Source organism: Tyto alba, unplaced genomic scaffold (genome assembly GCF_018691265.1).
Source record: "Tyto alba isolate M040663 unplaced genomic scaffold, T.alba_DEE_v4.0 Super-Scaffold_26, whole genome shotgun sequence".
Taxonomy (NCBI): Eukaryota; Metazoa; Chordata; class Aves; order Strigiformes; family Tytonidae; genus Tyto; species Tyto alba.
In genome coordinates, this window is record NW_024881300.1 from 12,840,517 (window position 1) to 12,863,693 (window position 23,177).

The 23,177-nt window shown below is 38.4% G+C and overlaps 1 protein-coding gene across 1 annotated transcript in view; it reads right to left on the reverse strand.

Annotated features, from left to right (window-relative positions):
- The window catches only part of LOC116960240 (transcription initiation factor TFIID subunit 4-like), a 148,933-nt gene extending 126,641 nt beyond the window's left edge, over positions 1-22,292 (reverse strand). Inside the window, exons 1-6 of the mRNA XM_042797413.1 lie at positions 21,846-22,292; positions 17,900-18,072; positions 4,357-4,494; positions 2,893-3,120; positions 1,886-2,008; positions 117-206 (exon numbers count right to left, since the gene is read on the reverse strand). Coding sequence (XP_042653347.1) covers positions 117-206; positions 1,886-2,008; positions 2,893-3,120; positions 4,357-4,494; positions 17,900-18,070 — 750 coding nt within the window. The 5' untranslated portion in view covers positions 18,071-18,072; positions 21,846-22,292. The remainder of the gene's footprint in view (positions 1-116; positions 207-1,885; positions 2,009-2,892; positions 3,121-4,356; positions 4,495-17,899; positions 18,073-21,845) is intronic.
- Between the last annotated feature and the right edge of the window lie 885 nt (positions 22,293-23,177).

A 23,177-nucleotide genomic window follows, 5' to 3' on the forward strand; every position in this document is an offset into this window, starting at 1 on the left:
ATTTAGTAGTCCTGCTCTAGACATGTGAAGCTAATTCAATTTGAGAGGCATATTCTAAAGCTTAATGTATTGACATTTGCATTGAAATAAATTCGTCTAAACAATATTCACATTACCTTAAGGAAAGGTACAAGATATGGCTGAGGAGATGATTTGAGTTCTGATTGAAGGCGGCCTGTAAATTCTTCCGGATCAATCTTTGCATCCTTCGGGGGGGGGGGGGGGGGGGGAGGAAAGCATCAACAACTCAGTTCAGCTGTTTGGTTGGTTTTTTTCCAGATAGCGTATGTATCTTCAGCTAAATAAGCTAACACATCAAGAAGGACTTTCAAAAACTGAAGTCCCTAAACTGTTCTATATCTACAAAATCCTCTGTCAAGAGCTAATTTACATATATAACACGCCACTCAGAATTCGGGAACTTCCCCTGGGGATGCACAATTTAAGACACAAGATCCCCCAAACACTCACGCTTTTTTTAGGATTCCATTCTCTTACTAACATTTACACATTGATTTCTTTTTAACAGTATTAATAAAAAAACAGGTCGTTGAAGTAGCCTTACAAACTATTATGAAATTTGTCAGACCTTACAGTAAGAAAATTTCTTTATTTAATCTGTATGTGTATATATTAAAACTATATATATAAAGCAAATGCATATATGAGAAGTATACATGTATCTAAAAAATTTTCACCTATATAAAGATGTGTATGCATAGATACAGGTATATACTCACAAAATATACACTTATAAATAGATGAAATATATATTCAGTAGTTTATTTAGTAGTTAATACAAAAGAATGCTATAACCCATGTGTATTTTATAATACTTCTGAAGTATCATTAGTTACAATCTCAAGCTGTAATAAAAACTTTCATTAGCTTTGCTGGACTGATATAGAACAAGAACAAAAACAAACCAACCAAAAAAACCTTCAATAAATATATTTATTATATGTGTGACCCATTACTTTGCTTAAAATATTATAAGTAGTTACCTTTACTTAGTTAATCTTTCTTAGTTTTCAGAAGTTAAAATGAGTTTTTACTGGAACCACTCAATACTATTGTTTAATGGCTCATACTTGAAAAAAGTCTTAGGCTTGTCTAAAATACATAGGTTTCTCTGTCAATTAATTCAAAGAAATACATATCAACTACCTCTAAATCAAAGTTATTCATAGACTATAATTTCTTCCAAGAAGCTTGACCGTTTGTCCAGCTCCACAGTAACATCTGTCTGCAACTCATTTATACAATTCACTGAAACATATGTTGCACTGGAGACTACAGTAAGTCAGACTTTTTCCGGGCCCATGGACTCTGCCTAGATGAAACACAACTTTGCCTCTTGAAATCCACTTAAAGTTAATGCTTCATGCAGGGGCACCTGTCTGCAGAATTGCTTGCACTCAGCAGCTTTGCAAAATACTTTTCCTTCAGTTCTAGAAATTCTAAATCACGTTGTGGAGGCATATATCTACATTCATTCTGTGGTTAAAACATTTAATAGCTCCTTACTGTTTCAGAAAAGACCATGGTTTAGAGAAAAAGAAATTTAATGAATCCTCAAGGTAAAAATATAGTATTTTACACTTTTTTTTCTAAATAAACAACCAAAATATTATCCATCAAAACAAGAGTGTTTTTGACAAATGCATACTAAATACTTTTCCCTTTTCAGAAACTAAGAGAAAGCCTACCTTTAACAGATTTTTGAAGATAAGTAACATGTAGAATATTTGCATTTTGATGTAGCCCAACTCCTTTCACTTTCATTACAGAAAAAAAAAATCGTTAAGATCAAAGCAATAGTTTTCAGCATACATAGACAAGCTTAATAGATAATAGACAAAATGAAGGATAACTAAGTATTTACCAACAAATCTTGAACCAGGGCTTTCACATTACGGGACGTTTCTGGAGATGGTGAATTATGAGAAGCAAGTTTTATAAGGGTAGCTAAAAAGTTTTTGCATTTTTTCACATTCTCTTGCATCTCCTATAAATGCGAAAGAAAACGAGTATCAGATCTATGCTATTTTCCAATCAGGATCAATGCACGCTCTGATCACTATAAGTAGGGAAAATGATTAAACTGTTCTAGTTCAGGCAGGACATATTTGAAAGACATTTGCAGCTATTTTACTATGGCTGCTAGTTACCTGACATTTTCTTCACTTCTTTATGTAACTGAACATACCTCATGAATATAAACAACAACAAAAAAAAAAATCAATGAAAGAAATACACTTACTTTTTTACAGTCTGTTTTGATAAAAAAACCCTTAAATATGAGAAGTAACAACAATTTTTTGGAGATGTGTTCTCCTTTGAGATGTCCAATACTCAAAGTACAACATTCCTCAAGCTATCTTAATTTGTTAAATTATTGATTCAGTATGTTTTTGTACAAAGCAGCTACAGCAATAAAATCAAATTCAAAATAGTCTTCAAACATCATCATATCTGATCTTTTCTTCATCAGTAGGAAAACAGATGTTTTAATTTTTTCCAGGCCGTTATTTTTATATGGTATAATTACTCCAAGAAACAGGTATGTTACACTTCAGTGTAACCACAGTTTTGAGGCCCAGCAACATGATAATAATGAAGTCCATAGACTGAAGGCCTGATTGTTCTGTCTACAGAAAAAGAATAGTTCTTTCATGATTGACACAAACATGGCAGAATGGGGAAGTGCTTTTCCTCCCTCTCAGAATTTGAATCCCATTTAGTTCAAATGAGGGGAAGGGTTTATTGTTTGCATTTATTCCATCATGGGAAAAGTGCTTGCATGAAGAAAAAGTTCCTTCTGCTGCTGAACAAATCTGAGAAGTTCATAAAGTACTAAGAAAACCAAGTATCCAGTATGTTAAAACTTACCTGTGATACAACTGTAGTTCCAGGTACAGGAGAGCTTGGTATGACCTGGGGCTGTGCTGGTACTTGTGCTGTTGTGTGAGGTGGCAGCGGCAGCCGAGGCTGACCTGGGTTCTGTGCTGAAGCTTGAGTTTGTCCACCAGTAATTACTGCAGATTGTGGAGCAGCTGATGTTCCAGTTGATACTGTTGTCTTGAATAAGTTTTGAGCACTTGTTGTAGCTACTGATACCTATTAATATTCCACATTGAAAAAGCAGGTGACTATCTTTTTTAATTCTTTTACTCAAACATAAAGTTCTTGAAAGACTAGCAAGAAAAACTTGTTTCCTTTCAAATACACACTTACTGACAAAATAAAACCATTGCGTTTACTTACATATTATAACCCTAATTTTGTCACCCTTCACAGAACAGAAAACGTCCTCATTCAAAGACCTTTTTATTACAAAAATAAATGTACCACTAAAAACTGAGTTGCTATTGTCCAACCCTTTGAGATCACCATGGCCATGTGATTTCTGTAACTCAACTTTCTGTATAGTTCAACTTGCTGTAAATTTGGCCCTTCACAGAAACAAGTCAATTCCCCACGATGCGTGGTCATATCATCAGGTTCACAATTATCTATACCACAGTCACAGCGACAGCTCAGATCCAGATGACACATATACACTAACACAGCTTCCCAACCTAATTCATGCCCAGCAGCAGCATATATGCTTTTGCACCAGTACGCAGCCCCAGCAAACAAAACTGTCCTGGACCTAGCTGAGCCACATGCAAAGACCATGCTGCACGCTCCTCAACCTTAGAAGGCTGGAAAGCTTATCAGGCTGCACAGAGCACCACATACACACCCTCCCCCAATCCTCTCCAGCTCTCACACTTTAGCTGACCTAATACACCACCCTTCCAAGTGCCAAAGTGTCAGACAGACACACCAAAAGGGATGGCAGAAGCCAGAGAGCTAAGCCAGGCAGCAGAACGTGCTGAGCAGGAGCTCCCAGGCCCTCAAAACCCAGCCTCGGGTGCAGACGCAGAACAAGCTGACCCAGGCACCCGCACTGCAAAGCCACAGGTGATGCTGTGGGTCCTGCGGTGCTGGGGATCGCACCGCAGATGCCACCGCTCTCGACAGGGGACAAGTGTAGTGCAGCATGCTCACCAGCGAAACAGTGAGTCCAGCTGATTTAAGGTTTTTCTTACTAAAAAAACCAAAAAACGTTTAAAATGGAGCCTATACTACCCCCAAATTTTTTATCGTCTAGGAAACAGTAGAAAATAAGATCTAGGCTATCATTCAGCATTTGCATAACACAGTCTGACTATCCATTCATGATTAACTTCTGTGATTATGTTTGTGATAAAAGCACCAATATGAACATTAAAATTCACTTTTGAAAAATCATGTAATTACAAACATCCTTTTCATCACCCATCTTTGGCATTTTATATTACTACTTACTGTTGTATGTGAAAGAATAGAGCCTCCTGGCAGAGTTGCAGCAGACGTAGCACTGGCAGATGTAGCAGTTGATTGAACAACTTTGGCTTGCACTGGAAGTCCTAGGCGGACAGTAGATGTGGCTACAGAAGTTGGTTGCTAATAAAGGAAAAATAAGCATTATTTTTTTTTCTCCTCCTTAGTAACTTGATCTCCAAGACTTTTTAATAAAAGTGATCACAAAAATAATCATTATTAATGCTGAAAAAAAAAAAAAAACAGACATGCTCTTAAGTATATATACACAAAAAAATGCAAAAATGAGCTTTCTGATGTTCAATCATATGTTTGCAATATTTCTCAAAGCTATTTCTCATATAGCTATGTGGAAAAGATTATAAAAAAACAGAATGTGATTTGCAAAAAATTGATGTTACATTGATGCATTAGTTCAGTTGCAATTTCTACATGTCAGTATTCATCAATATTTGAGCTTCTAATTGCCAGTAACACAGATTGGTCCTTTTGGTATTTACTGGGCTGTTCTAGTGACTTTTCCTGAAGAAAATTAATATGGAGAGAAAATTCAGAGAGCAGAAAAATATTTTCAAAAGATTTTCAGATTAAATTATATAGAAATTAAGCCTAAGGATTTGAACAATCTGTGTCAGAATGCACACTCTGTAACCAGACAGCAACTGGAATGTTAAGTGCAGACAAAGGAGAATGACCAGCTTACGGCCTTTCACTCAGTAGCATACTCTACAACTCAGTAAATTTGTCTCATGCAGCAAAGATATTAATTGCTTTTGTGATTTAATTTAATTGGGATATTGAAATCTCTTATCATATAAAAGAAGGTTTGGGAATAAAAAAACGTCTCCAGCAAAGTTATTATTTAAGTCTACAGGAATGTAAATACCATTATGACAAAAATGCATCACACAATATGGCAATTACGACAAAAAGAAAACCACTCATTAAAAACAGAGTCCCCACTTATCTCTTATAACTTGTATTTATTAAGATTTCCATTCAAACAGATACTTAGAAAAGACAAATTTTCTAAGTGGCTGGAGTAATAAATCATGGGCAATGTTTCTCACAAAATAGAACTAATTTTCCTTGATTTACATTTTAAGTTGTATTTCTTTATAATTAGTATTTTTATAAATTACAGCTTATTTCAGATTCTTACATTGTCTATTAAACCTACATAAAATACTTCTTCAAAGAACATCCAGTAGTCTTAAGAGATGTCCAGAAGGAACAGAGGCCAAAGTGGACATTCAAAGCCCCAAGCATTCCTTATCAACCAGACCAGCACCTACTGGATATCAATCTTCTGTACACGGTGGGGGAAAAAAATATATAAGAAAAAAAATCTACCTGACATCTGAACAAAACCTTTTTTTTGTTTGGATAGTTTTCAAGATTTTTAAAATTTTGACAAGGGATGTCTTTCATACCAAGACAGCCTAGAGGCAATAAACAGCATCATGAATAGGTAGAATTGTCTAGTTTTTTTGGAAGACAGATCATACATGCTTTTTGTGGTTTTAAAAACCATACCTCTTTTCTCCATTGTAAAGAACATCACTTGCTTTGATTTCCTTAAAATACTGCTTGAATTAAACTATATTTACCTGATGAATGTTTGCATTTAAAAACATAAATACAGTGTATCTTGTTCATTTGCTTGTAATCAGTGTTTTCAACCTAAGAATACAGCACATCTGCGAGATCTGCCCCTTTCTTGTCCATAAGTGCTTCCAGGGGTGAGAATTTACAAAGCAAGCAGATAACCAGGCAAACTTTTGGCAGCTACTCAGTTCCAAGAAAGATCTGCAGCCAGAAATCTGCAAATACATAGCTCAGACTGCTAGCTAGAGAATTTTTCTCAGCTAATAAATGCCCACGATTCATCATAGGAACATACTTGAAAACAAAACTGCATATAACTAAAATAAAAAATTTCAGTATCATAACAGCGTATTATCCAACTAAGTATGTATTCCACTGTGCCAGACCACAGCAACAAACTGTGCAACATGAAGACTAAATTCACCCTGGGTTTTAAAAGTCAATAGTGACAAAAGCCTTTGATGCAAAATAGCAGTAAAATCTATTAATGTGTTGGATATGAAGAAAAAGCCTTACTACCAAAGAACTGCAAACAAAGTAACGCAACAGTTTACTAATGCGGTTCCTAAACTCATAAATGTTAAAAAGGTAAGTATTAAATGAGTGGATGAGAAACATAACAAGGAATTTGCCTAGAGAAATTCTTAAGTATCATGGAAATGATCTTCAAATGACAGCTACAAGTTGCCAAAAGATACTGTAAGAACTTCCAACACAAATATTTCAAGAACTGGTAAAAACTATTTAGAAAAAAATAGCTATGTTTTCTATGAAAGGAAAGCTGTAAACAGATCTCAGGAGGAATCCATCAAAAAGAAAACAAAAGTTACCAACATTATATTAAAAAAAAAAAAAATCATAACCCAATGTGTCAAGCTCTTACTGGAACAATCTGAAAGAATTTATGATGTTCTTTAAAGAAAAACTGCTAAGGTCTGATACGATGCTATTAAATTCCAAAATTACCAAGAGAGGCTTAGAAAGGAATATATTTTCAAATGTAACTGTATTATTTTTGATTAGACGCATCACATATTTTTACATTTCCTAAAAACATGAAAGTAATGTTTGAGAGGCTTTTTCCTCGTGCTCAGACATTAACAGGCAGGAAACTAGAACATGAATGAATACAGTATGTAATCCACTACCAATCTCCATGGGGACACTTGAGAATGCTTAAGATAGCCTTTTGTATACAGACTTGAGCTGGCTCTGTCCACACAGAGCGATTATACATTTTAAGTGGAGCACAGCACAGTGCTACTGTGGAAATAAGGACTTCAAAATGGATCTGGCTCACGTCTGGCCAGCTTGGAGAGGGAATGTCCCAAGGTTCTGCCTATACAACTCATGCAGATAATGCAAGTGACTACAGTTTCAGGGTGCAACAAGTCACTTCCACGAAGGCAGTCAGCACAAATTAGAATTGTTCGCGGAAGAATTCAGTGTGGAATTACTCTGTGTTCTGTAAATTTACTCCCTAAATAACTCCATCTTCACTTTCCTATCTAGACCTTCTCCCCAGAGCTCTGGACGCATGAATAGAGAGGCAAAGCTCAAGGCATGAACAGGAGTGAACTGCATTGTACCTACTGTGTACAAACAAGCTGTCTGTATTTGAAGTAATATACAAGGCTGCATTTGTAAAAGCAGGCCACTTGAATATGGAGAAAAGTCACCAAAATATCAAGGGATTATTTGTCACTGCTGAGACAAGACTACACCAATTTTAGGGATCACATTGTTTATTCACAGCTTTATGAAATTAAGACAATTTAAATTGCCACAGGTTTGTACACTGATATATGTAAACCCTTGGAAACAGGTTTGTGGTACACTTCTATTTTGTACTATAGTACCACCTACTGATGAACACTCAGGGTACCAGCAACATAGCATTTGCACTACAAAGCAAGAGAGTTTACTTTTAATGAATATGTTGCATACATTTTTCATGATCAGTCCTTTCAATAAATGTGGCCCTTATCAACCATAAAAGGAATAAAGAAAAAACATCAATAGCATTTGAACAAATCTTAATACAAAAGCAGGGGCAAGTTTATCACGACACAAATCATGACACCTCTTTATTTGTCTTCCAACACATAGCTTTGCTAGGTATAATGCAAAACTCAATTTTAGCAGAATATGACTTTTAAATTTAGATTTGAATTTGCAAAATCCAAAATAAAACTCAATTTTATTTTTAATCAATCTGGAAGACTTCTTACAGACAAAATAGGCCATGCTAAGATGACCTGATGCCTCAAACAATAAAAGACAGTGCTTAACAAAGAGAAAACTAAAGTGGGATTGCATACACTGGTAGAAGCATAGGCTCAAGATCAATTCTTGTAGCTCCTTTGTATTGGGTTTGCATGGAAAGGTTTTGGTAGTAGGGGTCTACAGGGGTGGCTTCTGTGAGAAGCTACTAGAAGCTTCCCCCATGTCCAATAGAGCCAGTGCCTGCTGGCTCCAAGACGGACTCACCGCTGGCCAAAACCGAGCTTGTCAGTAACGGTGGTAGTGCCTCCCGTTAAACATATTTCCCCTTAAACATATTTAAGGGGAAAAAAAAAACCCTGTGCAACAGCAACAACAGCTGGAGAAGAGAGAATATGTGAGAGCAAGCACCCAGCAGACACCAAGGTCAGTGAAGGAGGAGGGGGAGGAGGTGCTCCAGGCACTGGAGCAGATTCCCCTGCAGCCCCTGGTGAAGACCATGGTGAGGCAGGCTCTGCCCTGCACCCATGGAGGTCCACGGTGGAGCAGATCTCCACCTGCAGCCTGTGGAGGACCCACCGGAGCGGGGGGATGCCCGAAGGAGACTGCGACCCCGTGGGAATCCCACGCTGGAGCAGGCTCCTGGCAGGACCTGTGGCCCCGTGGAGAGAGGAGCCCACGCTGGAGCAGGTTTGCTGGCGGGACTTGTGACCCCATGGGGGCCCATGCTGGAGCAGTCTGTTCCTGAAGGACTGTACCCCATGGGAGGGACCCATGCTGGGGCAGGGGAAGAATGTGAGGAGCCCTCCCCCTGAGGAGGAAAGAGCAGCAGAAACAACAGGTGATGAACAGACCACAACCCCCCATTCCCCATCCCCCTGTACTTCTTGGGGGGAGGAGGTAGAAAAATCAGGAGGGAAGTTGAACCCAGGAAGAAGGGAGGGGTGGGGAGAAGGTGTTTTAAAATTTATGTTTTATTTCTCATTATCCTACTCTGATTTGATTGGTAATAAACTAAACTTATTTCCTTAATTCAAGTTTGTTTTGCCCATGATGGTAACTGATGAGTGATCTCTCCCTGTCCTTGACTCAACCCATGAGCCTTTCATTACACTTTCCCTCCCCTGTCCCGTTGAGGAGGGGGGTGATAGAGTAGCTTTGGTGAGCACCTGGTGTCCTGCCAGAGTCAACCCACGACATCATTTCAGAGTAACTAATGTATACAACTTTCCTTACAGGAATGGCTGATACAAAGGTATCATAACATGCCCCATTACCCAACTGGTGAAAATACCGCCCAATTGAGCTGAAGTACTAACCCTTTAAAAACCTGACATTTGCACACAATTGCAGAAAACGACTGAAAGCAGAATCTCTTAACAAATCAGCCAACAGAGGCAGAACCTTCATTGCCACCACAGTTCTGGGACACCACATCATCTCTGGAGTCAAGTACTGGAACCCAAAGCAGGGAGACACTACGATGTTCCTCATATTTTTGACATCCCTTTTGGGTTGACAAACTCGAAGAACAACAGGGGAGGAAGACACAGGACTGGCAGCAATTAGACAACACAGGCAGAAGAGCTTGGGGCCACCAAAGAAAAGCTTCAGAAACCAGGGGTTCTAAGTCCAAAATCCCTACCTCTGAAATCTCAGCATCCTGTTAGTATAAGCAAATACTTATATAATCAAATATCAAAGTACTTTTTCATTCTCTGGTGAAGTGGCTGGTCCATCTGTAACCACCAGGATTCATTCAAAGAATCTGGGGAATAAAAAGCAGATTAATTTTGGTGCTACAATTGATTCTACCCCTGCCTCAAGTGCTCAACACTTGGACTGCATGGAAATATAGATAATCTATTATAATCAGTACTGTTATCTCACATATTTATGAGTGCCCAACATGAAATGTGGTGTTTGTGACCAGGATTGGTCATGGCTGCAACTGAAGACAAAGGAGCCAAACTGAACACAAAAAATTAACTAGTATTTGTAATTTAATATTTTAAATAGAGACAATTAGGCTCTGATTTCTACTTATAAAAAGAGTCTAATAATCCCCTTAACTGGATTATTGAGAAAGTTGTTACAGTGATAAGCTTCACAAAAAAACCTGCTTGGTTATTAATTCCCACTTCAGAGAGGGGCTTAGACAGCATGCAGCAAATAAGCCCCAAGCAACCCACTGAATAGTGGAGGAAAAATATTACGTAATTCTTCATTAGTTATAACTGTCCAGCCTACACACTCTAGAAATAAAAAATAACAGTAGTATGTGGTCATGCAGCATAGTGCATATGCACATGGGAGCCACTATTAGATTGCACAGAAACCTTCTTTATAGCATCTCCTAATCGTTGCATGTTTAATTTCACAGCCTTACTAACATTTGAGTGTCTCCAAAGAAGTTTTAAAAGATATGTCAATGCTATAAAAATGTAAACAGTAGGATTTGTAAGTAGTCAGAACCTATTATCTGCTTATACAGAGAAGATTCACTTGCCATGAAGGAAAGGAGGGAAAATGGTTTTGTGGTTAAAGCACAGTTGAGACCACACATTTTTACTTTCTCTGACCTTCCAACCTACCTGCCCTGCTAACACACGTCTTCTCCAGAATATTGCACAAGAAGCCCAAACACTGTCTACACAAAAGAAACGGTACAGAATAGCTTATTTGATAATAATGGTAATGCACCTCAGGCAACAACAAAGATTTATCAATTCACTTAAAATTTCTGCAAGAAGTAAAAGAAGCATTTGTCAGAAAAGCAGAAATAGTATGAAAACCAGTAAAGGACAGATCAATAAAGACAAGAAAATTACCAAAAGATGACACAAAAATACAAACACTGCTGAAAACACAGGCATCACATATTATCAGAACTATCTCAGATTTGAAAGGCTCTGCTTTAGCAAGAACAGCAGTTTGTAAAACGTCAGCCAAGTTTAGAACTGCTTTCAACATCACGTGATGGTAAAGACTAAGCTGCTGTTGCCTGCATTGAGCATATTTCATAGCAAAAATATAACCACTTCTGGAGCAGGTGATTCAGCATCTTTCACAGGTTCAAAAGACTTCATTTTAATTTATTTTTAAAAAAAGATAGTAAAGTGAAATTTAACAGAAAGTGAATATCAAAACACAGAAAACAAATCAGTATAGTTCATATCATGAACTTGAAATTCTGAGGAAGTTTGAAAAATGCCTAAATTGGTCCTGATTGGACTATTTATGCAATGAAAACAAAACTGAAGTGCTTGGTAATCATATTTGTAGCAGAAGAATTAAGTAGTCCGCTTATGTGCCTAAATATTTGGACTAAACAAACTTTATACATAACTTGACCCTACCTTTTCTGATCACTAAAAATATACAAAGCAACTTAAAACTAAAAAACACATTTTGAATCAAACTTGAGACAAAAACATTAGTCAACTCTAAGACCAAATCCATTTTCAGCACCTGCCTCATGAAAATTCCAATACATACTATTTCACCTGATTTGTAAGTTCTCGTAACAGATACTTTGTAATAACATATCATGGTCTGGGCTAACATTAGTCTTTCCTGTATGATACTTTATATTCTTGGTGTACAGCAGTACTATAATTTTGTAACTAACATAAAACAATTTTAATTGAAAATAATTTTAAATAAGTAACTTATTTTTTGCTTTTTGGTTATGAGTGTAAACTCATCTAGGTATTAAGATACCAAAAACCAGCAAAAAAAAAAATCTGCATCAGAAGCATAAAAAGTCATAAACTGTACAAATGAAAAATGTAGATAAACAAAAGAAACGCAGCAAAGAAAAACTAGATGGCAGCACCTACCTATTTTTACTAATTTCACAAGCATAAGCTTCAAAAGAAGATGTGTAGGCAAAAATTTAATGCAATTTAAATAATTGGTTTTAAAAGACTTCTGAATGTACTTATTATCTCTAAAGAATATAGCAATGCAAGCAAACCCACGTCTATTTGACCGGCTTGTAATAGAAAAATTTTGTTCTGTATTCATATAAGATCAACCAAAGTTCCATCAAATTATAGCTTGTTTCCTAAAAATCCTGTACCTTAACTAAGATCCTATAACAGAGAGGAAACTTTAATATTTAATATTCAGCTGAATGTCTATCAAATCTAAAAGGAAACTAAAAACATGAAGAGAAAATTGTTCAATTTAAATCACAGTTAAGTCAAACCACTGTTTGCTTTAAACATTCTTTTTTTTTTTTCATTAAATATGTTTTTTCCAAACAAACACATTATCATTGAAAAAGTATTCACAGGACATCAAAACCGCACTACTAAATGAATCAAAATATTGCAGTACAATGTGGTAGTCATGGAAGACTCAGTATTTCCATGTAAAACATGAGATACCAATTTTAAAAAGGCAAGCCTCTCATAGCTGCACCAACAAAATGAATTTATATTCACAATATGAAAAATGTTTTGCTTTTATATACCTGCATATTTTGCAATAATTCTTCCCTAATAAAAACCCATGTAGTTAGCTGTAGTTAATACTCCCATTACAGTCCTATATAATCTCATATCTGGACCTAAACCATTATATGGTACACTTTTACCTATTCATGCTTTTCTTGAATATTTTACTTAAAGAAACAGAAAGACTGTAAATTTGAAATATCATTAAAATATTAAGTACATCTTCCTATTACTGATATTTCTCTCAATTACCGCTTTCTCCATACTATTCTGTTATTTCCAGATTCTGATTCTTTTGATTGAATCCATTTCACTAGTTCTGACTCTGTGCTTCAGACACTGTACAGCCTTTTGGGACACATGCCCGTGCTCCAGAGCCTTTGAGGTTGGCATTAAACTGATCAGAACTGAGACCCTTCCTACAAGGTACCTGCTTGCCCCAATTAGCCAGTTTTCCCGAATTCCACTAGGAATTGAAACAAGCAGAATTTATTCATATTTTACACAGCAGCAATTGAAAGAAGCATAACCAAATGTCTAATCAAAGACTACCCCACGTAAGAGTCAAGAAGAAGCCAAGTCTTCCTTTCAAAATGGATCTGCCTGTCTTCTTCCAAGAACCTAACACAAAATTATTGCCAAAGCTGTAATATATTTGCTTACATCCTCTACTCCTGAAAGCTGCAAAAAAATGAGACAAAGGTATTGCAAACAACAGCAGTCAAACAATAACTTACATAGCAAAGCCAAGCACTTGAATTGTAAGAAACATCAGATTTAAGTCTGCTGTGCAACATCGTGTGACTTGATTGCCTAGCTGAAGCTTTTATCTTTGTGCATTTATCATGCAAAGACTGTAATTCACTGCACATGTACAGAAGAGATTAATGTAGGATGAAGAGGAAGTTATGTATCTTGATCTTTCTGAACTTTTGTGTTTGGCACTGTAATCAAAATGTATCTTTTGTAAAACTTGGGAAGTGAAGAGAGATGGCTGTATCAATTCCCTAATAGAGGTAAACACTGCTGTGTACAAGTATTTGACTTCTGAAACTTCAGCCATGAAAATGTAAGGATAAAGCCACTGTCTTTAAGGAAAGCATTATCCTAAGCCCATAAACTGAATCCTAAGAGAAAACAGACTACGCCTTCTCTATTTCATCAGCTTCCATTGTTTCTAGAGAAAGCTCCTTCCTCACATGCTGTCCAGGACATAAGACCAGCTGATGTAGCTAGAGGAATTTTCATTGGAAACCTGATCCATTTTCCTCCCAAACAGTTGGGTGATCTAGCAAATGATGGCCCTGAGATATGTAAATAAAATGCTGTTGTGTTACTGGGCTGCAGAAGTAGTTTAGAATCTGGATAGATCAAGCTTGTATTGATCAAGTCAATTTCATTTAAGAACATTTAAAATACTGTCTTACTTTTCCCTCTTCATTTTTGAGAGTGAAAGAATTGTCAAGGGGAGAGATTCAGAGAGCTTTCAAGTTTCACTCTGGTAATTATTCAGACAATCTTTCTTGTTATTTAAAAAAAAGTAATTCATAATTCATTTTATATTCTCCAGTTATCACTCTCAACACTTCTTAATGAGTTGCCAAAAGTAACTGCCAGCTTTTGCAATTTCTTTGGCATGTTATTTAATAACCTTCATTTTACATCTAACTACATAGTTCATAACACACTTAACACAGTAATTATTTACAGCGTATATACAAATTAACATTGAAAACATTCACTTAGCTGAGTAACTTGTGACACTTGATACCAGCTAGAAATTAGGACAATCTTAAGAAAAGCAACCATAATACCTACAAAGCATGAAAACTGTGCCTTTTTCTTATCCATTCTTCATAATAAGATATATTTACTAGAATACTTACAGCTGACTGCAAATTTCCACCTGCGTAGGCTTTCTACATAGGTAAAAGTAGAGTAAAACATAAACTCAGTGACTAAAGTACATCACTAAATTCTACACATTTAAAGCACCCCGCATTTTAATCCAAATAAAGCTGTCTTGAAATAACTAAATAAAAATATAACAGTAAATTTGAGCTCTGCCCAGTAAAATAACCATCATTTCACTAACATACTGAAGAGATAGGTATATGATGTTCCAGAAATTAAAACTGCATAGCCTGCAATGTTCAACAATCTTGCAAAATATTTTGCAGGATTCAAGCAATTAAAGTCTATATTCTGTCTGTCGAGCTAACGGCACAAACAAGTTTTCTGTGTTTCAGTTACAATGGAGACTAGGACTCTTGAAGATCATACTTTATAGGTGTAAAAACATAAGACACTATTTTCCATACATTTTGAATTTCTACTGAAAATTTTAATTCACAGAATTTAGCTGACACAACAGAATTTGATTCTGAAAGAAAAAAGCTTAATTATAAACTCACCGAAAAAATTATTTTTCAGTACACACAACTTCCTGTATTTCAGAACTTGACTCCTTTTCTTGATTCATCATGATGACTACTCAAACAAGTAACTGACACTTTTAAAACCTCACCATAATACTTGGACATTTCCTCCAGAACACCAATGAATAGTCTCTGGTTATAAACCATCAACCTTATCAAACAAAAGTCTAGTGTCTACTTCTGATATAATAAACCTTTAGAATTTTAGCCTTTACAATTTGGTTTCAAAAGGCCGTCAACCACCATTTTTAAAGAACACTCTAAGGTCAAACGTATATAAAACATAAGCATTGCTAAAGTGAAAGAAGAGTCTGCAGATCACATACAGAGTCATGGCAGTTCAATATAAATTTCCCAAGGACAATATTTATCATTTCTTACCCTTGTTAATTACAACAGCAGTACAGTTCGGCCAGCTACCACAAAGATCTGTCAAAGGAGAGTAATCCTGACAAGCTACAATACCACGATTCTAATGCTGCTACACTAAAATAAACAAACTTTTGCATCTTTTAAGACATTTAGCATTCATAAGGCCTTGCTGGTTTCCCCTCTAGTCAATGAGCTTATTAGCACTCACTCATGAGCATAAAGGAGTATCTATAATGCAGTAGGGCATTTATCTGGGAAGAACTTTGCACAGAAGCAATTAAATCTTTCTAATACCTGAAATCCTTCAGATTTTAGGTGTCTCTACAAACACATGAATATGCAGTATCCTCACAGTTTTATTTTTATATAAATACAGCAACTCAGATTATACTCTTTTTGCAACCTTAAGTGCTTCATATAACTAAAGAACATCTGCCTGAGGCCAACCTGATCAACTCCCAACATTTACTCTGCACACATCTTAAGGTTGACTTTGGGATGCAAACTCCAATCTTCTAATGGAGACTGAACATACAGAGACAAGCAGTCAGTTCTATATTTTTGTATGCTTCCCAGGATTCTATGTACAATAAATGTGCATTTCTCAAATGTTTTCCAACTACAGACAGCTTGTTAATATTTAATTTGCTATGAATGTTTCCACTCTGAATTTTAATTCTGTATGCTGGCCATAGCAATTAAAGTTACATGAAAACTAACAGTATGTATGTAACAAAAACAACTAAAACTCATTTTAACAGTCTGAGATCATATTCCTGGTACAGTCCCACCCCACAATTTCTGTTTTGCATTTATGCTATGCACTTGCCTCAGGATCTGTTGTCAGAATGTCTGCTATACAGTCCCTTGTAGTCACTACTAAAGAACTGATTGTACTTGCTCACAAAGAAAGCCCCAATAACCAAAGACAGACATATAAACTCAAAAAAGAAGAACTTGTCTGGAATTTTGTTGTCGCTAAACTAGTCAAAAAAATCTCAAAACTAACACAGGCTTATCTCTGTTTATTTTTCTTGAAATGCATTTATCTTTGAAGACTTCTACAAGTCGTCTTATCCTTCCAGATATCACAAATTTAAATATTAAACAGCTGCCTTTTCTGCAGAGAGTTCTTTTACAAATTCCATCCAATACTGCACTTACCTCTTTTCTGAGAGTATAACATTCTTCAAGTGTTTCCAGGCTTTTATTTATGTCTTTCCTGAGATACAGTCTATTGGACTACAATCTTCCTAGTGACACTATTTTCTAAAACTTACATTCTATTTAGGCTACCCTGTGTTTTAGACTGCCTCATGTTATTATCTTATTTTCAATTCTCCAATTTTATTCTGGCTTGCTTCTCTTTTGAGAAGTTTATAATTGTTTTCAGTTTTGAATTAAACTTAATTTCTTAGACTATAAATATGGTGTAATGCACAGAGCATATAATGGGACAGTAATCAAATGTTAAACATTGTGAAATACATGTTTAAGTTATTTCAAGCAACCTATACAACAACCAATTAAAAAATTTTAAAGGCGTCCTCTTCATCTCTTTCCACTCAGAATTACCACTTCTGCAAACACAGACCTTGGGCAATACTACATTAAACTCTACCTATTATTATTATTATGACACAGCTGCCCTGTACTGACATCCAAAGATGTCTGCCTCTACATTTTAGTAAGATAGTTCAGCTCTAGACCCAAATGGCCCAAAGATAAACAGCCTCCCTACAAAATTTTAAAACCAATACAGCCTACCAATTAATTTAAAAAACAATGCATTTTCACCCTTGAAAATAAATCAGTTCTGAGTTGAAACAAACACACCCCACTGAAGAGTTTGGGGTAGGAAAGCACAGTATCCCGTTAATCCATATAAAAAAGAAAATGTAGTCGTGACACAGATAAAACTTTAATGTAGACAGATCACACCCACAGGTTAATCAAAGGAATCAAACTTTTCTTTTGAATAAACTATATTAGAAAAGTTAATTACTGCAAATTCTTTTATTCAATGTGCTTAGCTTTTTCATTTATAATTTCTAGTGAAACTTAGCTATAATGTGCATCCATTCAGCATGTTGGGTTATCACAACGCTTCTGATTCAGAGGAACAAGGGGAACTTACTGAAGCAGTGGTATACAGTCCAAACTAAATTCTGGCTAAGACTGACCCTTCTAGCCTCCAATGATCTCACAGTCTGAACAAGGTCTGGAGAGACTCTATAAATTTTTTTCTGAAATACAAAACAAATTCCTAGGCCTCAGACAATAAACTGCATTTGAATAAGTGTTTCCTGTTTTCACATCAAAAAAAGGTGAGGAAAGCAAATTAAAAAAAAAAAAACAACAACTAATAATGTGTTAGAGGAAAGCATAATGTACAAAAGTAAAGTGAAATCAAGCCAGACATACCTGAGTTGTTGATAGGCGAAAAACAGGGCCAGTTGTGGGCACTGAAAGTCTAGGTGAAATGCTGGCAGGACCCTGTCCCTGCGTTTGTACTTGAGCCTGCATTTGAGCCTGTGCTAGAGCCTGCTGAGGCACCATTACAAGCTGTCCAGCATCCGTGCGTACCAAAACCATACCTAATGAGAACAAAGTACCAGTAACTATAGAATAAAGAATATGAATAACAATATATTAAGAACTAACTACAACATACAGAATAAAATTAATGTATAACACCATACATTTTTCTTTAGACTGTATTTTTTTTTTATTCTGGTGAAACATGAGATTTTATTTCAAAGAAGAAAAGGAGCCCCTACCAGCATACAAAAGCTAACACCCAATTCAGTTTGGAATTCAAATAACTGCAGTTTATGGATAACAATGATGACAAAAATGGCCACTTGAGTGTATAGGCATACAGCAACTTTCAGCAGTCTAGCCAGGGTCAGCAGAATAAAACTAGAAAGAAATATCAATTAAAAGTAAACTGTAACAACAATCCAGTAGCTGAGAATAGAATTCAGTATAAACATACCAGGGACAATGACATGAGAGCTTTACTAAAACAACAGCTTTAGGGGATGCGTACATTCAAACGTGAGGCCAGACAGTTCTGAGAACACAATATTTGAGATTTAGTTAATCTTTGAGAATTAACAGATCAATTTATTTGGTACCGACCATCACTGTGTTGGCAGGCACTACCTGTGGTTTATACATCAAGAAAAAATATAGTCAAACCCAGAGAACCAACAGAACCGTTCCTCAGCACAAAATGATAATAGTGCAGATATTTTAGGAAAACACCAAAGAAATTGTTTTAAAATCAGAGCACTCGGCAAGTGTTTTCTGACCCTTTCTGGAAGTAAATGATAATCTTTTCAGAATATTTTCTAGTAACACATTTCACAAATAGAGGCCTTTTACACAACACTGCCAGTGCCACCAAGTTTCGCCCTAAGTTTTCCACAATCAACAGGTCAGAAAAGGGGAGACAGCAGCTAAGTCAGTCCCTGGAGCTTCACACTTATTCAAGATCACTGCAAAACATGTAACATGCTCCCTCTAGTTCACTCAAAACTAAGAAGCGGTTCCCAAGCCAGATTATTTAAAAATAGTTCCAGAACACATTTTAATAATTTAACCTAGATAGGATACAATGGGTCTATAAAGAGAAAAACATCTTGACTGCAACTACTGGAGAACCAAAAAATAAGAACCTACAAAGTCACTTTTATTCTGTTGATAACAGTCAGTAGACATTGTTTCTAAAACTTACCACTATGGGCTAATTGTTTCATATATATTTTTTAACTTTTCAAGGGAAAATGAAGACTTTGCTAAAAGCATACATCCACTTCTAACTCTTAACTTCCCAGAATAAAAAAACAGCTCACTAAACAGACATGGTTTGCAACATATCATGAGGATAAAGAAATCTGAACACTATTAGATGAGGCAAGTAACAAATTTTCGAAAGACCCTTCACCAAGAAAGTCTTTCTTTCAGTGTCTGACATAGAAATAGAAATCCCAGTCTGAGGACGAACACATGCATGAACCGCAGCACCTGTAAGAGCCCTCACTCTTGTAGTCTTGGGTGCTCCCAGCCAATCTTCACAGCTACAAGCACAAGCAGAAGGCAAATGTCTGCCACTACAAACCCAAGGTTTGTGGAAATCAAGCTTTAAGGTAAAAGATATAGAGCGCTACAGCAAGGACCACATCCAAAAGCCATGATCATGACTCTCTCTCAAAGCCCAGAGAGTAATTTTTAAAAGAAAAGTTGAAAGAAACCCATAAAATCTCTTTAAAAGGTAAATTTTAAGGTCCATTAGCCATTCAAGCATGAAACCTCACAGTTTATATTTGTAGAAAATTCTGTAAGCAGATGTATTTGGTATATGCACTTCCTAAACCATCTGGACAAACAAATATTAGTACATTGCCAACTGGCCAAAGAGGTATCACTTCTCTGATTATGTTGTGAACCTTATATAAAAATCACCATTGGATAATGACTACCACACATTAAAAAAATACATGTTCTATTTGCATTACACAGATTCACAGGTGTATTTTTAATTTATCTTTCCATGTTCTAACATTAATTCTGAATTCAAAAATTTAATGGAAAGGACAAATTAACTGCAACACATGGCACAGTTTCACTAGAAGTTGCAGACATAACGCCTACTATAGATGCATAAACGTTCACATATTAATGTTATGTTTTAATTCAGTTTAGAGAACTTCAAATTTCTTTTACTGAGCAATATGTAGAAATTAGAATCTAGTTAAATTATGAAATTAATTTTTCCTTCCTGTCAGCCACATAAAGATGAAATACACAACTTATGAGTATTATATGCTAGAATAAGCTACTCTCAAAAACTGATTCTAAATTTCTGCTTTAGACAGATGTTTACAATATGGGAATCTCAAAATTAATTATAAATGATCCATTAATTTAAAGAGTAAAATCTCAAAAGTAACATTGTATTTTCTGAATAACTTCATTTTAGAACACACTATCTTCATGTTTATGCAAATTTAATGGATTTCAAGCTACCTTGTAATACAATCCAATTAAAAATATAACTTTCCACAGTATTATTTCTACAACATTTTCTATGTCTTGGACCATATTGCTTTCAAGGGCTCTGTTTTCCCTCTTCTGTTTGAAAATTAAGTAGCAGAACAAAGTATTGACACAAGAAACTTCAGAAACTGTATTCAAAGTTTTGATACACATAACCATACGCGTAATTATGAAACAGACTAACAATGGGAAATCACAGGTTAAAGACACTATATAGCCTGAATATCACCCTCTTATCTGTTTCAAGTTTGTTAGGCCTTCATGAAACTGAGCTTTATGTGTTTGGAGCATCAGAATCTGGAGCAGGACTTCCATAACTTATAGCCAAATACACAACTACTGAAAGTTCACTTAAAAAGAAGCTTCTACACCATCACATTTTTGCTCCACTTAACTAATAAATATCAAACATTTTAAGAAACACGGTGGGAAAAAGTGATTTATTTCAGACTACATCAATAGCTCCACATATTGCCGTGCCATTGATATTAACAGCAAAATACTAAAGATTAGTTCAAATGTTAAATCATCTCTTAAACCACTGAGGCACAAAATTATCAACTTTTTGCAACATGAAGATCGAAGTAGGGGATTACAGAACCCTTCAAAACTTCATATGAAACAATATACAGTTAGAATAGCAACCACTAGGATAAAGGAATGCTGTTTTGGTTAGTTAGCAGCCTCGCTGAACTTTTATTACTAAAAGTGTAAGAAAGTATGAGGAGAATAAACAGGTCATAACTGTTACTTCAGAGGTAGAAATAAAATCTGATGACGCAAAGACTGTCCAGACGCAGCAGAGAATGACACCATCATACTTACTGAAAAATTTTGTGTTATATTATACAAATTAGCCTGTATCTTGCCACCTGATTCATGTCAGAAGACACCCTCTGAAGAAGGAAAACTTTTAAAGACTATCAAGAATAAAGCAAAAAATAGAGTCCTTCAATACATGTATGAAATTACTAACTCCCCAGCTTTTCATCTCGTGCACACCTGCTCACTACACCATTACAAAATAGCTTACCGTGACTGCCACTCTCTCCCTAAGACAAAACAACTCATAATTACTTTGCATTAGCAACAGCCCGTCCCGTACTAATTACATCCTCATTAACGGCAGCCTGTTTGTCAGACGTCGCCCTCATACAGGTGGCTCTTCTTTTGTTTCCAGCACGTCGAGCAGCGGCAAGACAACTTTTTGGGGAAAAGAAAAAACCCTCAACCAAGAAAAAAAAAAAAAAAAAAAAAAAAAAAGTGGTTAGAGCGGCGAGCCCCCGACTGCTGCGTTTCCACTTACCGGGCGGGATAGTGAAGCCGGGGGGCAGCTGGATGGTGGTCTGCTGAGGCGGCCTCACGATCAGCTGCGGGGCCACGATCCTTGGGGCAGCGCCCAGCGCCGGCCTGGGCGACAGGGCCTGGGGGGCCGCGGGGGCGACGGGGAGGGCAGCGCCCGCCTTGGCGACGCCCGCAGCGCTGACCGCCGGTTTGGGCGCGGCGCCGGCGGGCGCGGGGGCCGGCGGGGCGCAGTTGGCGACCGAGCCCTGTCCCGGCGGGGCGGCGGAGTTACTGAGTGCGTTTACTGCGGGGAGCGGGCCGTGCGCGGGCTTGGTCTGTGCTGTGGCGGCGTCGGCTCTGCCGTGGCTGCTGACTGGTGGGATTGCGGCCGGCCGGCCCCCGGCGCCCTCCCCGTTGGGCGCCGCCTCGCCGGGGAGCGGCGCGGTGGTGGCGGCGGCGCCCTCCGCCGCTCCCGCCGGCCCGCCGCCCCCCGCCGGGGTCCCGCTCCCCGCCGCGGCGGCCTCGGCGCGCTGCGGCGGCGCGCTGTCGGCGGCGGGCGGGCTGCCGCCGGGGCTGGGACTCCCCGCGTCCCGGGCAGCGGCGCCGGCAGCCACATGGTTGTTGACAGGCTGGGCAGGGGCGCCGGCGAGCGGGGGGGCAGCGGGCTGCGGCGGGGCAGGGGCGGCGGGCGCGTCGGGGCTGCCGCCGCCGAGAGCCGCTCCATGTGATTGCTGCACACTACTACTGTTTACACTCACTCCCCTCCCTGCCGCCGCCGCCGCTGCCGCCGCCGCTGCCGCCGGGGGGGACGGGGACGGGAGCGGCCCCTGGACAGGGGCTCGGCTCTCCGCGGCTCCGGGGCACCCCGCCGCTTCCTCTGCCCCGGGAGCCGCCGGCGGCGCGGGATGCCCTTGCTGCTGCCGGACGGGGCTGCTGCCCCCCGCTACGCTCCCCTGGTGCTGCTGCTGCTGCTGTTGCTGCTGCGGCTGCTGCTGCTGGGCTGGGGCGGAGGTCCTGGGCTGGGGCGCCTCGGCGGAGCCCCGGCCGCCGGCCAGCTGCGATTCCAAGGAGCCCACCAGGTCGCTGACCGCCTTCTCATCCACCTCCTCGGAGAAGAGCAGCATCTCTTCCAGGGGGTCCGAGGCGCCCGCCGCCATCTTGCGCTGAGCTGGGAGCCGGCCGCGCAGCGCGCAAGCGCGCCGGCCTCTGCCGCGCGCGAGGCATTCTGGGAGGGGCCGGCCTCCTCCTCCCCCGCCGGCGGGGCGGGGCGGGGCGGGTCCCCGGTCCCCGCCGCTGCTCTGGGGGTCGCGCCCGACTGCTCCGCGCCCTTCCAGGCTCGGTGAGCTCTGCGCCG